Here is a 16268-nt window from a genome sequence, read left to right on the forward strand (position 1 = left end):
GGGCCACTATCACTGAGATTGTCCTGTGCAACTAAACACTTTTTAAAAGTTTTGGGCTAAGGTAATTTCATGTCGAATCTGTGCTTTATTTGTTTAAATATTGTTTGGAATGGCATTAACAGACCTCTGTGTGTTGTTGCTTAAATTTACAGGGCCAGGAAAAGCGTGTAATATTCTCATACATTAAGGATGTTCTTAGTGGCCCCACTTTGTCAGAGGCCCTGATGATGGCCCTGCCTATATATGCGACTTTTGTCTTTTACAGTAGGACTAATTCACATTTATGACTTATTTTAAATTATGTAATAGTTTGAAATGCATAATGTAATACTCAGGCATTAAGTAATAGTATTTGATTGCTAACCTTCTGCTTAGTCTGGAATTAACAAAGCAAACCTCAAGAAAAGTAAATAAGGTACAAAGAAATCTCATTCAACAGATTCAAATGGTGTATGTTTTTGTTAGCTCTTGGTTTCTTAAAAATATTCAGATGTAAATGGTTGTTTTGGACTAAAACAATTGTATTAAAGAGAGTATTTAAGGCAGTTGTACGTTACACACACAAGCACACTTGCATGCACAGATGGAGAAGGAAGTTGGAAGTGTTGAGCAACTAAGATCCTCCTGCACTATAGGACGACGTTGTGAAATACACTGTTCAAAACAACACCCTTTTCCTCCTTTACTGATCAGTTTCTCACTGTTCTACAGGTTCCCTTTCAAAACATCAAACGAAATGTCAAACTAAACTTCTTAAGAAATCTGTGAGTGTGGTGCAATCATCATGCAGGCATTTAATTATGAAAGACAACCAGTTAAATAACACATAATAAAAAGTTATACACTCACAATATACAGTACTGTACTGAATGAAAGTTGTTTTGCAGACTTTCTTTGAAATTGATCTTGGTTTTAGTGATTTTTGTATCAGCTGTGTTTGTGGTGTGAGAAATGTACACATAACAGACCACAGTCTTCCTCACACAGAAGAGGAAGATTTATTCTAGAAGTTTAGATGCTGTTGATCAAATGATCAGTAATACATTAATTTAATGTCCATCAGGTTTCATTTCCTCCGGCAGGACTCAAGCAGGGGCAGTCACACCTCAACAGCTCAGAGTGTCCCTGTTACCAGTGATGAAACACCAACAATACATTTCTCATAAAGCTTTAGCGGGTACTCTGGTGTGAAAAATGTAATATCCAGATTTCTGTGTCATGATTTGACTTTGATGCAGACATTTTTTATTGAATCAAGTCCACCTTGGCCTACTGCTTTTGTTATTTTAATAAGTGCATTAAAGTTATATATATATATATATATAAAAATTGTGTGATGTGGCGTGTAGCGGCCTTCCCAGTGTATTATATTTATTTTATCCCACATATATTTACATAATTTCATCTGTGGTTTAGACACACCTAAAGACAAACTTTTTAATTTATCCATTTTAATAAATGGTTTAATTCAATTAAAAAAGCATTTGAGTTTTGCCTTTAGGGTTTTAGAACATATGAGCTTGTATATTGATTAAACCCACCTCATATTGATCATTCATCATTTCCCTTATCTAAATCCTCATTTTCACTCAAATCAAACCATATCAGCACTTGCACGCCAGTATTTCATGTTCATGTTTAATATTTGGTTTATCTCACCCTGACATGATTTCTGTTGAGCAAACTAAGTGTTTGTGTGTTTTGAGAAGGCTAGAAAGTTCAATGCTTATCTAGCCTTGAACCAGAGTATTTAACGGACCGCTGAACTCTTTAGATTGTGAACCCTGCCTGTGTATTTAAGATAACTGTACCTCTGTACCGTGGTGACTCATGAACACAGATTTCAAAAGATCTTCAAAATTCCAGTCACGAAACAGGAGATTTCTATCAAATAACTGTAAATGACTAATATGTCTTCATGTGTATATGCATAGGCACAGTTTCACATGTATATGCCCTGATGTTTAAAAAGAGCCTGCTAAAGTGAAACCAGGAGTATTCCCTGCATAATGGAAACTGAATCTCAGCAGCTGTGGGTGGGTGTGTGCTAATATGTTTTTGACAGCAGTAATAAAATGTGGTCAGACACACAGGATTTCAGTACAGTAAAAATCATTTAATTCAATAAAATAGTATATAGCAGTAGACCAGTTGTACCTTTATCATTTTTATAAGACTACTTCACTGCGTTTCCAATACTGTTACAATGAGTTGCATCATACCTCTGCAGTACAACTCTTCCTATGACAACCACTGCCCCAGATATGGCGAAAGGAATTTAAATAACAGAATATTAAACAGTAGATATCTCACTTTAAAACCCGTACAAAAATACTTTACAGACGAAATACGTGACAGGGTTTCCAGATGACCAGAGCTATACCGAGCACACTGTGGGATATTGCGCAATCCAGGCGCACAGTCCACTTTCATGTTTTTTACTTGGTTGTAAACGCATTGAACGATCGCCCGTTTTTGAATGAATCACAGAAAACGTTTGCTGTAAATTCTGCACTCTTTAAAGTCACTGACAGTCATTAAGCACCGCAGGAGATCGTCAGCACTGGCCGGTGGCGGAGAGCAGGTTCCGCAGCGTCGCCAGCTCGCGCGACAGCTGCTCCACGCGCTTCTGTAACCGGTCGTTCTCGGCCGCGAGCTCGAGCACTTTGTGCTGCGTCTCCATGTTGCGTATTTTAGCTTTGTCTCTGCTTTTGCGGACGGCGAGATTGTTCCTCTCGCGCCGCTGTTTGTACTCTTCGCTGTCCTTTTCCAGCCTCTTCTTCCCTTTGCTGCCAGATACCATTTTGCCGCCAGACTGAGGAGATCTTCCCTTACCTGGCGGCGCAGGTGTACCTGGCGGGCTAGAGCAGGAGGAGGACGCGGTGGAAATGTTACCCAGGCTTCCGCTAGGAGCGTTCTGGTACTGCAGATACGAGCGCATGTCAAAGCCCCCGGAACCATCCATTGGCGGCTCTTCGTGTCGCCAGCTAGTTTTGGCAAAGCTGCCCAGAAAGTCCGGGCTGAACACGGCGTCTATGCGCGTCTCCTGGAGCTCCGGATACGCCAGCTGGTTCGAGTCCCGCTCTGTCAGCGAGATGTAGTTCTTATAGTTCTGTAACGCTGCTCTCTTGCTCTTGTTTTCCTCGGAGAGAAACTCGCTGTAGATTCCCAGTGCGCGGTGCCGGGTTTCGTCTTGGCTGGCCAGATGGTACTGGGGCGATTCCAAATAGATGCTGAAGTCTATGGCTTTCTCGTGCTCAGAAATATCATGAAGCTTCGTCATGGAGCCGTTCGTAGGCTGCTTGCAAATGCCGTCGCTGACCGGGCTGCTGCTGGCGCTAGTGCTGTGGAAAGCGAGGTAGTCCCCCTCGTAAAAACCGGCCACTTCCATGGATCTTAACACCCGCCGGATTACGGCAGGACGGAGATCAGGGTTTCGCCTTCCCCTGATAACTACCGACGGCAGCGCAAAACTCACGCGAAAATTCGAGTATCTTCCGTCGGCAGAAGTAACTGGATGACTTTTGTCTAGTTGTGTAGGTGATAGGTTGCCTGCCCAGCGCTCGCTGGAGAGATTGAGTAAGTTCCCATGCCTCGGAATGGGGTGTTTATAGAAGTGTGAGAGGGGGCGGCGATTCTCTGTGACGCGTTTTTCTGGTTTTAACCGCAGACACAGAACTCAAAACGGGTCTGTGAACACACGAGTGAATAACAATAGAAAATAAACACGCCATAAACAGATACAAATATGCAGAGTTTAAGCTGAGACCTGCTTAACTGTCTACCAAAAGACAGATAAGTTTTGAACTAGCTTAAAATCAGAGTCAGAATGAGATTTATTGGCAAATATTTTTCACATACAAGGAATTTGTCTCAGTGAACCTTGCAGTACACAGGAGTAAAAATTTTTTATATATATATATAATGTGTGTGTGCGTGTGCTTATATATAACACATGTACACAATAGACATAAATTAGATAAATAAGTTGAAGTAATTGTATAGTCTATCATTATCCCTTTTTTAAAAGTTATGATAGGGCTATATTGATCTGTATTTATTTTATTCGTTTATTTATGTGCTCTACATAACTCTACAAACATAAATCTACATAACTTTTAAGTAAACTAATAAAATAAGTACATCTATGTAGAAAAGGCATGTTTATCAGGGGAGCTGTCAGTTATACATTGTTGCCATGGGCAAAGGTCATTGTCCAGCAATATGTGACCAGTTGACCAGTCAAAGTAAAGTATTCTGGAGAGCTGTGTAGTAACTAAGCAACCAGAGGATGTGCTATATTGTAATTATAGTCAATCGTGACTAGCCGTGAGTATTTACAATATAGCACAACCTCGAGAGCTTTTTTTTTTTTTTTTGTAAATGTTTAGCACATAATAAAAATATTAGGAATTTTTTAAGTATTAAAACATTTTCTTAAGCAAATTCATTAAATGTTATTCTTAAAGTTGAATATTTAGTCCCTAATATAACACAACACAAATAAGATTTTCTATAGGGGCTATGACAGTGAACATGTCAAAGTTGTTACTATATCACTGAATGTAACATGTCTGGAATGCTGTATTGATCAATCAGTTGCTAGGACCGGAAGTGTCTATTTCATTTAAAGGTCTGTGTTTTCTCTTGGCTTCTATAGGCTACAGGCCTGTCATCCTGCAATATCATCAATTCCACACTTTATATTCACACATTAAAGTTAGTTAATCAGGTTTATTCACATTACTGATTAATATCATTGTCTAATCCTCAGCACCCTCAGTAGTAGGCTAATTTAAATTTAAATTTGATTATCAGTCATGTTCCAGAGGCAGCAGGCGTTGGCTGCTGCAATAAACATATGCGGTTAGTCTGCTATCTGGTGGGTAAATTGAAGGATTGCACTACAAGAGCTGCTTAAAGGGGTCATATGATGCGATTTCAATTTTTCCTTTCTCTTTGGAGTGTTACAAGCTCTTGATGCATAAAGAAGATCTGTAAAAGTTGCAAAGACTAAAGTCTCAAATCCAAAGAGATATTCTTTATAAAAGTTAAGAGTCAGCCACACCTACCTAAAACGCCTCGTTCTAACACGTGGGAAGATTTGCATAACGCCGCCCAAATGTTCACGCAAAGAAAGAAGGCGTAACTTTTATTCTCACTGTAGTATTGTTGCCGCCGCCATGTCCTGAAGACGCTGTGTGCTTCGTTGTGAAAGCGAAACTACTTTGTTTGGTCTTCCAAAAGAGGACGATATCCGCTTCGTCATGCCTAGAGCTGATCTGTGCTGGTCGCTGAGGAAATACAACAGTATGGTGAGGGGCGTAACATGTCCGTCTCACGCTTGAGGTATTCGGCCAATCACAACGCACTGGATAGCTGGCCAATCACAGCACACCTCGCTTTTTCAGACCGATGAGCTTTGTAAAAATCGACGCGTTTCAAAAAGGCGGGGCATAGAGGAGAAACAATAATGTACAGTATGTGGAAAATAATGTAAACAATTTTTTTTTTTTTACTTTAAACCGCATAAACACATTTCATTACACCAAATACACAAAATAATGTTCTTTTTAGCAGCATCATATGACCCCTTTAACTGAATTCCATCATTGTCGTCTAGACTGAGAAGCAGACGGCTTCACTGTCTCTCTCAATATTTCCTTTTCTTATTCAGTTCCTGAACATCCCCCATCTAGTGCAACGTCTTGCAAGAACCGACTCGTTAAGCTGTCAGCACGTAGTTAAATTCTATACATTTTCACGTGAATGTTATCTCCAATATTGTGTATTATATTATTAGTATTATTATTTTATGTGTAATTTATCATTATATCATATTTTATTGTAGACATTTTTTGTCTACACATTCCGTTATTTTTATAGAGCACCTGCGACGCAAATCCTACATCAACACATATCAAATGTCTGTATTGTGATTTTGGACTGTCCTCTGTCAGAAATCTTGACCTTCTTGACTGTAAAATCACACATCAATGCCAAGTCGTAATTTTGACACAGTCTACAGAACTGATGTTCATTTAACTGTACTAAACACTATTTTAAATTATGAACTATATTTAGTAGATTTATTGGCATCTTTTGTGATTGTGAGTGTCACATGGATTGTTTGGACCAAAATAAGAGCGAATAAATTATGACAGCTTTTTTTTTTGGAAGAAATATTTTCATTTGAATTAACTTCTTTGACTTGAAAAGTTCTGTTATTTGTTCCATATACATCGTATTTCGCATCTACTCCTTTGACTTGTGAAGTGACATTATACTTAGTTTGCAAACTAAAAACACGAAATTTCATTAGATTTTTAAAAACATGAAAATAAATATTTACACAATGCACAGAAAAATACCACCATCCATACAAACCACAATTTTACCGTCAATGTACCCTGTTTTCTGATTGGTTGCATCCGGGTGGGGCCAGGACATTCTTGCTTTCTGATTGATCGTCATGTTTGTTATGGGAACGTATTCTAATTGCTGATTGGATGAATGCTGCAGAAGGACGAACGCAATTGGTGGAGGGAAGAGACGCGGAAAAGGGCGAACAGAGGCATGGAGTTCAGGATGCGGAATTAACGCATCCACTGCGCCCGAACCGGACTGAATATGGCGAGCACCGAGAGCAAAGGCGGGTCTTCGGAAAACTTTCACACACCCGAGCCAAGTGGATCGGACCAGCCGGGCGCGAGATGGGGTCCACAGCATGCAGGTGCTCAAGAGCTTGCGGAGTTATACTCGCCAGGTGAGATTTTAAACCGATTTTTTTACGTTTCCCGTCGGCGCCGGTATCCGCCCGCCTCTGCCCACAACGGGGACTGAACGGACTTCCAGCCACGAGTTTCCCCATGGACAGCCCCGAACAGCACGGTCACGGAGCCGTAGCAGTCGCCTCGTAATCTAAAGTAGTCTGTTTTGAAAGTGCACGTAGCATTCAGTCTGGGATCTCTGCGGGGGTTAACACGACGCAGTTATTACTGTAGCATAAGGATGGATAGTTATGTTTATGTGGCAACGAGTTTGAAAGAGCTCAGCGCCCCATTAGTGATGCCAGTTATCTGATGAGTGGAACATTATTGTCTGTGGCAAATTTGACCAAAATAGGTTATTAATCATACCTTTTTTGCTCATCTATCTCTTATAGTCCCAAGGGATGTAATTCTGTGCCAGAAATAGTTGGGGTACTTGAAGCTGTCTGATACTGACAGGAGATAGCTTTGATTTCTTGATTACTACATAGATTAATAATTATGCATGCACTCAGTAATTTTTTTTATATAAAAAAAAAACTGTATACATAAAACATGAACGACGTTTAAAAATATAACATTAAAATGACTTGCAGACTAGAAGTTGTCTTTTTCTTCATGGAGTGAGTTGCCCCTTCGTGGGTGACGCTAATCGCAATGGACTGCTTTACTTAAAATAATACTATTTACTGCATATAGCAGGTTTGTCAAGTGTTTTATGTGATTTGCAAAGCGTTAACATAACAGTAAAAAGGGATAGTTCACCCAAAAATAAAAAATTCTATAATTTACTCACCCTCCACTTGTTCCGAACCTGTGTGAGTTTCTTTCTTCTATTGAGCACAAAATATATTTTGAATAATAATGCTAGACAGCTGACGGTAGCCATTGACTTCCATAGTATTTTTTTTCCATACTACTGAAGTCAATGGCTACTGTCAACTGTTTGGTTACTAACATTATTCAAAATATCTCCTTTTGTGCTCAACAGAAGAAAGAAACCCATACAGGTTTGAAACAATTTGAGGGTGAGTAAATGATGACAGAATTTCCATTTTTGGGTGAACTGTCCCTTTAATGTAAACAAAACAAGTAAAGTTACTTTTAAAGGTGCATTCAAATTAGCGAAAAAGTCTATTGTCCATTGTCAATACTATAGTGATATATGAACCACAGCTAACACAGAAGTCACTTTTAAACAAAGTAGCTTTCTGTTGGTCAACGCAGTGAATTCGTGACCAGCTTGAACCCATTGCGAAATCCGCATGGGGACATCTCTCAACTTCACGCAACACTTCCAATCGCGTGGATTCCTTTTGAAACCAAAATGTGATGCTAAATGTGACTGCACCTTAACAGCATTGTCAGACCACACAAAAAACAAAACAAAAAGATAACAAACATCCTCGATGTGAAGCGGCTGCAGTTAGTAAACCAACTTAATGCATCCAAGCCAATAGGAATCAGTACAAAGTCCAAAACTGGCTCTATTGAATACTGTATAAGAGGCATTCATATGTAAACTTTTTGAGAGCACCTATAAGGACGGTGTCGGGTTGACTCTTTGTTTTTATTTTAATCGGAATGGCTGATTACACTGTGTTAAAAGATGAATAACAACAAATAATGTATTTTATAGTATTCGCACAACAGGTTCACACAAAACCAAAGCCCACAATAGTTGAATAGTTTGTGCTCAGAAAATCTGAGTGTACCGCGGGAGTAGGAACTCCATCAGTACCAGCAGGGAACAGTGGACATTGTGTAGGGGACAAATGATTTCTATGAACACAAGGACAGAACAGGAGCGGAAACAAAATGTCACAGTAAGGAGAGCAGTGTGAGGGTGTGGTAACTCTGACAAGTTTGAGTTTGTTGGAGTTGGTGTGGGTGGGGTGCTGCTGTTCAATGTCAAATGAAGCAGGACCGATGTGGGTTTCTGGGTAGCATTAAATTCAGTGCTTCTCTAACTTCACATCCTCTGTCCTCTGATAGTCTTGTCCTGTTTACAGTCACTATGGTGATTCAGGGTCAGGGTGTTTTCTGACTCAGTATTTCGGTATCAGATTAACTCTGAATGAATCAGACACCTTGGAACAAAGATTCTGTCAAATGTGGTGAATCATGTTCTTTGGTCACTTCAGATATTTTCTGCAAAGTGGTTCTGCACTGAATTCAGGGAATTTGCCCTCGGCACATAATTGTAGCTGTGAAATGAAACAATGTGACATTGAGAGCATTGCTTTCATATAAGCTCATAGCATATCCATCTGTCTCATATTGTCATAAACATTTATTCAAATAATAGATGCTTTCTATACAGTATGATAATGATGCTATATTGGAATATTAGCTGCCAGTATAGTTACTCTCTTTATGTGGCTGTATTGTTGATTTGTATTTAGCCACTTGTTCTCTTGGAAGACCAAGAAAATTGGGTTTATTTGGTTGATCTGCAGTAGCCTAATGGTTAAGGGTTGAGGTTGCTAACACACTTCAGTAAAGAATTTATAATAAATTATATAATAATTTTAATTCAAATTTAGTGCAAAGCTGTTATTTTTGGACCCTGTTGACTAAAGTCTGCCATTTAAAAGGTCTTGACTCTGCCTCTTTCTCACAGGAAAAAGATGTCAGGAATGGATGAGTGTGCTTCTTTGCTTTACCCTCATGGCCTTCAACTTCTGTTACCTGGTAACATATTTCCACCTGGGACACACCTGGTACATCCTCGTGGGGATCGGTTGGTACAACAAACAAACCCACATATACCTGCCAGTGTTTAATAAAGTTGTGGTTAGACACAACAAAGAAGTTACAAAATACAACTTTGAAATTCCTAGAATTCAGGAATGCTAGAAGCTGCTAGAATTTTTCTCTGTGACAAGCAACTACCAAAAACTACCTTTTTTATGGGAACTGAAAGACCTTTTGGTTTATAATAGGATTTAGAGATTGATTTAATACTCAGATTGCTGTTTGTGTGTGTATGTTTGTGTGTGTGTGTGTAGTGGCAGGGATCCTGACAGCAGACTTTGCCTCTGGTTTGGTCCACTGGGGTGCTGACACATGGGGTTCAGTGGATCTGCCCATCGTTGGGAAGGTACAGGAGTGAAACACTCTTTTACATGTTATTAAGGGTTGCCAGAGTTATTTAAGGTAAAACATTGAATAAAATCTGACATTTAAAGTTGGCGTGAAATGGAAGTTGCGATAGTCTTTTCTTCGAGTGGAACGGCGTCTGTAATGAGAAAAATGTAGGGTGGGACGTGATTTCACCCTCACCCTTTGCTGGGAGTTTGATTGACAGGTGATTTGACCAATCACAAACCAAACGGGAGTGTTAGATTAACATCAGTGGACTATGGTGTATTGACTTCTTTCCGCAGTTGAGACAACATAACTCTGATGTTCATTCATGTTTATTTCATGCTATAACTAGTAGTAAAGAGGAAGAGATTATCGGTTCACATGACGTTTGAACTGAGGCGATTGCGTTCTCATGCCACACATCATCACGCAGTGAAAAGTACATAGAGGAGCAAAGAAAAGATGTCAATGCACAATTTTCAAGTTCGACTCTACTAACGTTAATCTACTAAAGGCTGGAATACACTACATGACTTTTAAAATCTGAACAGATTTTTAAAACACTAGGCATCATACACTTACTGACTTTGTAAATAGAGACTGGTCATCATACACTACACGACTTTCAAGTTCTTCCGATCACAACAAACTCATGCAGAAATGTGTGCCTTGTTTCTAGGAGACGTGTGACAAATGAAAACAACATGTTTTCTATAATCGGCTAAAAATATCAAACATGTTTGATCTCCTCTGACTGGATGGAATCACAATCTGAAGCTAAAAAATCGGAGTCTGTGACCATCATACACTACGCGATTTTCTATTAAATCTGTCAACTCAAATCTGCAGACTGGCTCTGACTTTCAGCAACTAGCGTCAACTTCTCCAGACTGTAAATCGGTGGAAAATCAGGGCAAAAATCGTGTAGTGTATTCCAGGCTTAACTCTCCTGTACGGTTTGTTTGGATTCGGCATTATGATTGGTTAGATCGCATGTCAATCAAACTCCTTCAAAATGCCTTTCCATTAGACAGTCAGTATAGTCCAACCCCTTTTCCGAGTTTTATGTCATGAAGAGATGAGATGTCGTTGAAAGGGGGAGGGGAGGTTAATGTTTTTGATTAAAGATTATAAGTGCAAATGAATAAAAAAAAAACGATGTGCAGGAATAAATAATTTATAATAAATTCTACAACACTGTGTAAAAAAAATAGAATCGTCATTTTCGATTTCATGGTGACTTTAATATTTGTGTTTGTACGTTAAACATCTTTTAAACGTCTTCACGTTAAAGATCTTTTAAAGAAAATATGAATTTCAGGAAAATATTCTCAACTACTAAATTGTACACGCACAGTTATTTCTCTTAAAAAATTAGCTTTTCCTCTATCCCAGGCCTTCATTCGTCCGTTTCGAGAACACCACATCGATCCAACAGCTATAACGCGGCATGATTTCATTGAGACAAATGGTGATAACTGTATGTTGACTATCATCCCTCTGGCGAACATGACCGCAAACTTCTTGATGCTCTCACCAGGTAAAATGTCAGATATATTATCTGTCCATCGGAGAGACAAATGATGAACCAAATTCATTTCTGACTCAGTGTCTCATATCATGCTGTTCTCTTTCTTTGTCTTCAGCTGAGATCTATCGGAACTACCCCTGGTACTGTTACGTCTTTGCTTTAGCCATTTTTGTTACATTGACAAATCAGATTCACAAGTGGTCGCACACATATTTTGGGCTTCCACGCTGGGTGACGTTTCTTCAGGGCTGTCACATCATTTTACCACGGAAACACCACAGAGTTCACCATGTTTCACCTCATGAAACCTACTTCTGCATTACCACAGGTACATGCACACACACACACACACAATACGCACGTTTGTGCTCATATCCTCCTCACTTAATCACACTTTCTGTGGCAGTATATATCAGCGCTTTTTTATCGTCTGTTTTATGTACACTATCATTCAGAATTTTGGGGTCAGTAAGATTTTTTGAAAGAAGTCTCATGTTCACCAAGGCTGCATTTATTTGATCAAAAATACAGTAAAAACAGTAATACTGTAAAATATTATTACAACTTAAAACATGTTTCCTATTATATTTTAAAATGTAATTTATGCCTGTGATAGCAAAGCATAATTTTCAGCAGCCATTACTCTAGTCTTCAGTGTCACATGATTCTTGATTTTTCATCATTCAAATCATTCTGATATGCTGATTTGGTGCCTAAGAAACATTTCTTATAATTATCAGTGTTAAAAAAACAGTTGTGCTGCTTAATATTATTGTGGAAATCATGGTACAGTTTTTAATAGAAAGCTCAAAAGAACAGCGTTTATTTGAAATAGATTTTTTTATTTTTTTGGAACAATGTAAAAGTCTTTTCTGTCACATCCTTGCGGAACAAAAATATTAATTTCTTTCAAAATAAAATAATGATAATAATAATTTAAAAACATCTTACTAACCCCAAAGTTTTGAACAGCGGTGTATGTGTAAGATATGTACACTTTACATGTATTCAGAGTGTAAGAAAACTTAATTTTTTACTTGATGGTTACACCCCACAACATTTTCAGATCCATTAAATGTAAAAAAAATGTTAACATGTATGTTAATCTAGATTTTTAATTTTCTTCATAATGGAAACTCAATTATATATTTATTATCAATTTATGTCAATTATACTGTTATATGTAATTGACCCAAATGTCTTTGTATGTGCAGGCTGGTTGAACTATCCTCTAGAAAAACTGGGATTCTGGAGAAACCTGGAAGATCTGATCCAGAGTCTGACAGGAGAGAAACCCAGATCAGATGACCTCAGATGGGCCCAGAAATCCAAGTAATCGGCCTCTGCCACCAACCCACCTCAGACCTGCTTTTAGGAGAACAGTCTTTCTCTGTTTGTCCTCCCTCAGACAGAACAAGAGGAATGGCAAGATATCAAAGCTCAAATTAGAAAGCCATCAATTCTTCAAAACAGTTAAGAGAAAGGGGGTCGACAGAGTGATTGAAAGCAATATCCCACCTGCTCACTCTAAAGATCCGAACATCTAAATCCTTGTTGAAAACTTGAGACTTCTGTGAAATGTTTAAAACTCTTACTTATTTTTAAAACTTAAAAATTAAGCAAATGTAAAATGCCAATACTTGAACAAAGTGGGCTCTTTTCTGGACACCTTCTCATCCTTCAACTGCTCAAAGCTTTGCTGACTCGCTTGTTTCTGAGGGACTGGCCTATGCTCTTGGGTTTGGCCTTTGGGATTGATATCTCTAGCTCTCACCCTTCTCTTGTTTGGGGATAAAGTGCAGGAAACTCAAGGCATTTTGGCTCTTTGATACAGAGGGCTGAAAACATGTGTCTTCATCTGTTGCTTGTGTCTGAACGAACAGAGCAGCATCATATGCAGTCTTACTTCAGTACGCCTTAAAAGACCAATCACAAGAAACTTGCTTTGCTTGGCCTAATCCTTACACTTCATTCATCTTTTCATAATTAATACTTTCTTTTGAAACACATTTGCAAATTCAGAGGTGCTGGAAGCAGTCAGCTCTTGACCAAGTATATTAGAAGTATTTCCACATAGGTTAATATTTAGGTGTAGGTGTTTCAGTGTGAATAAGCCATGAGATCTACACTGGTGTCCTCGCTGCTCAACACTGAGATAACAAAACCCATTAGACACTCAGAAAAGGCTCATATGTATCCATTTTTATTTTGTATTAACTTCATTGTAGGGTAGGTTGATGCGAGCTTGACCAGCTGACTGACACAAACGAACACTTTCACGCCATCGCTTGAGTTTTGGGTTTGCGTACATTGTTACTTAACAGTTTAATGTTCAATTTAACGCTAGCATGTTAAATCACACGGCTCGTAGTTGTTATTTAATAATAATATGAGATGTTAAAGGCAATTAGAGCATGATGAAAATGACAGAATCAACATCTAGCTGTCTAGTGACTTACAACTACTACTAACTGCTTATTTAATGAGCGTCATACACATTTTCTTTTATAAAGCTGCAATGACAATGGATTAGAAAAAAATTATTTACTTGACTTTATATTTAAATACAGCACTAGTCATATTTTTAATTATTAGAAATGTTACAAAATCTTTCACTAATAGGAAAAAAAGATCTTTGCTTTGCTTTAAAAAGTGTTGCTATTCAAGCAATGTCGTTTAGGCAGTGTTTATCGTGTGTGGTTACCATTGTAACAGTCGTCTTATAAGAGTGAGGAAATGGAAGAAGAAATGAACTATATTTTATATCAAATGTTACATAATTGTGATCATTTTTGTTGTGCCATTTTTTTTTACTTTTATTTTTCTGAATAGGTTTCATTATTTTTCTAACAGAATAATAACTGTTACACCCTGTTTGCACAGATGATTATCAGCGAAAATATTTCTGATCTTCAGCCCTTCAAAACTCAAAAAACTGTAAATGTCAAGCTAATCAAGTCATAGCTTATAGGTTTTATGCTTGTGTTAATATTCATGCCAAAACCTTGTTACTGTCAGCAGCAATGTGGCAGTTGTTGTGTTTCAATAGGTCAGTATGGTGATAGTACATGTTTAGATAGGTCAGCTCTACAGAAGGTCAGAGAATGTGTTTTAGAGTGCAAATTCATTTGTCCGGAGTTGTAAAACTGTTACAGTGGAGTCAGCCAGAACTGTAAAAAAGCATATATGAGGTGTTTTGAGCTGATTCATGTTACATCTTATTTTCCTCCTTTTCTGAATTCAGGAAGATTTGTTTAGTGGAATATTGTGGTATTTTTGACAGTCAACTAATATATATTTCTATGCTGATACAAGATGCCAAACTTATTTTTGCTCAGCTACTAGATCTGTTGTGGTGTGTTCGATCGGTGCACCACTCCAGTGGTGGTTTTCACTGTACAGGGAACTGGAGCTTAAACCAATTTGATTTCGTAAAATGTTACATTTGTCATCGGACTCCACTTGTATTGTAAGGTTTCCATTAAGTTTTTATTATGACATTTTCTCCTACATTGCAAAGTGTGGACTATCATATCATACTGCATAGCTCTACTTTTTTTATTGTTGAATATACTGATCGTGAAGGACTCCACCAGCTGTAACATTTCTAAGCTTATTTCCTATTGATAAATGGTGGATGAGGTGCAGCCTGTGATCGTGATGTGGGGATGCAGGGAAGATTGTGCTTTTGTCTGGTTAAGCTTGTTGTTCTGCAGGGCTAATTATTATATAAACTATATAATAAATATTATATATTATATAAAAATGTATTGATTGATTGATTGAATGTATTCATATAATGATTTTGCTTAAGAAATGTTACTAATTTGGTGTGCAGTGTGTAAAGGAGATTGATATTGTGCTAACTAAGTGATTGTATTATCAAACTTGCAAAATTAGAGTGTTAAAAAAACTTTTTTTTTTAGGCTCCTTGCTTTCCATGCACTGTGCAGCAGTATGTGGCTGTGAGGAGACTGAACCAATCACATTGTACTTGCTCAAAAATATTGTATTTTCCTTTAGATAACAAAGCAAAGCCAATCCCTTATTCACAGGGGTCATTTGATTGATGACCTTTGGCATTCACACTTGCTACTGAATGTTTGTTCTTACTGATTTATTGGGAGAAGCCAATTGATTTCGCAATTCACCTCAAAGTCTCACATTCAGTACATTTTTGTTGGTCGGCTACTTGAAAACGGAAAATAACGCCTTAATGCCTTTTTGTTGTTTTGTGTTTTGAAAACTTTTGTCATTAAGTTCATATTTATAATGAAATGAATAAAGAACTGGAAAGACGTGTTGCCTGATTTGTGTTTTTTATTCCGTTCATGTTAATTCTTGAGTGAGCTACACATCATACACAGGGCTGGGGGGACAACATGTTCAAGGGATTTTAGCAAATATTATACCAGGACATTTCCATTCAACTTTGACTTGCCCCTCAAAGCTAAATGTTTGCATCCAACAACCCACAAATATTTTGGGTAATAATCATTGTAAGTTGATTTATTAGAATGATGTCATTTATTTGGAAAACTGAACTCCTGTGACACATTCCTTGTGTTCTTTTTCTTTGACCTTTCACCTTCATTCCAAAGTTCAATCTCTCACTCGCGCACACACACACCTGTTACAGTCCTTGTTATGAATTAACATTGTTACTGAACCAAAAGAGAAAAAAATAGAGGTGGTTAACACCAGAACAGATTGCAACACTTCACAATGGTACATGAAACATTGTTATCAGATTACTTATAATAGATTTAGATTTATACAAATGTGACCCTGGACCACAAAACCAGTCATAAGGGTCAATTTTCCGAAATTGAGATTTGAAAGCTGAATAAATAAGCTTTCCATTGATGTATGGTTTG

General features: G+C 37.9%; 2 protein-coding genes across 2 annotated transcripts; one reads left to right on the plus strand and one right to left on the minus strand.

Annotated features, from left to right (window-relative positions):
* Positions 1-2095: 2095 nt before the first annotated feature.
* On the minus strand, positions 2096-3599 carry LOC107679873 (CCAAT/enhancer-binding protein beta-like). Its single transcript, XM_016475592.1, has one exon. The coding sequence runs from the start codon at positions 3389-3391 to the stop codon at positions 2558-2560; it is 834 nt and encodes a 277-aa protein (XP_016331078.1). The 5' UTR covers positions 3392-3599; the 3' UTR covers positions 2096-2557.
* Positions 3600-6575: 2976 nt separating this feature from the next.
* On the plus strand, positions 6576-15684 carry peds1 (plasmanylethanolamine desaturase 1). The gene is made up of 6 exons (XM_016475602.1): positions 6576-6766; positions 9394-9513; positions 9782-9873; positions 11256-11400; positions 11507-11719; positions 12606-15684. Exons 1-6 carry the CDS (start codon positions 6631-6633, stop codon positions 12725-12727), a joined length of 828 nt encoding a protein of 275 aa, XP_016331088.1. The 5' UTR covers positions 6576-6630; the 3' UTR covers positions 12728-15684.
* Positions 15685-16268: the final 584 nt, after the last annotated feature.

This window comes from Sinocyclocheilus anshuiensis, unplaced genomic scaffold, assembly GCF_001515605.1.
Source record: "Sinocyclocheilus anshuiensis isolate Anshui unplaced genomic scaffold, SAMN03320099.WGS_v1.1 scaffold13, whole genome shotgun sequence".
Taxonomy (NCBI): Eukaryota; Metazoa; Chordata; class Actinopteri; order Cypriniformes; family Cyprinidae; genus Sinocyclocheilus; species Sinocyclocheilus anshuiensis.

Bases quoted from the DNA above. Each gene is read 5' to 3' on its own strand.
- LOC107679873 (XM_016475592.1), bottom strand. From the start codon at position 3,391: ATGGAAGTGGCCGGTTTTTACGAGGGGGACTACCTCGCTTTCCACAGC.
- peds1 (XM_016475602.1), top strand. From the start codon at position 6,631: ATGGCGAGCACCGAGAGCAAAGGCGGGTCTTCGGAAAACTTTCACACA. The intron at 9,514-9,781 runs GTTGGTACAACA...GTGTGTGTGTAG, and splicing joins GTACATCCTCGTGGGGATCG to TGGCAGGGATCCTGACAGCA. The intron at 11,401-11,506 runs GTAAAATGTCAG...CTTTGTCTTCAG, and splicing joins CTTCTTGATGCTCTCACCAG to CTGAGATCTATCGGAACTAC.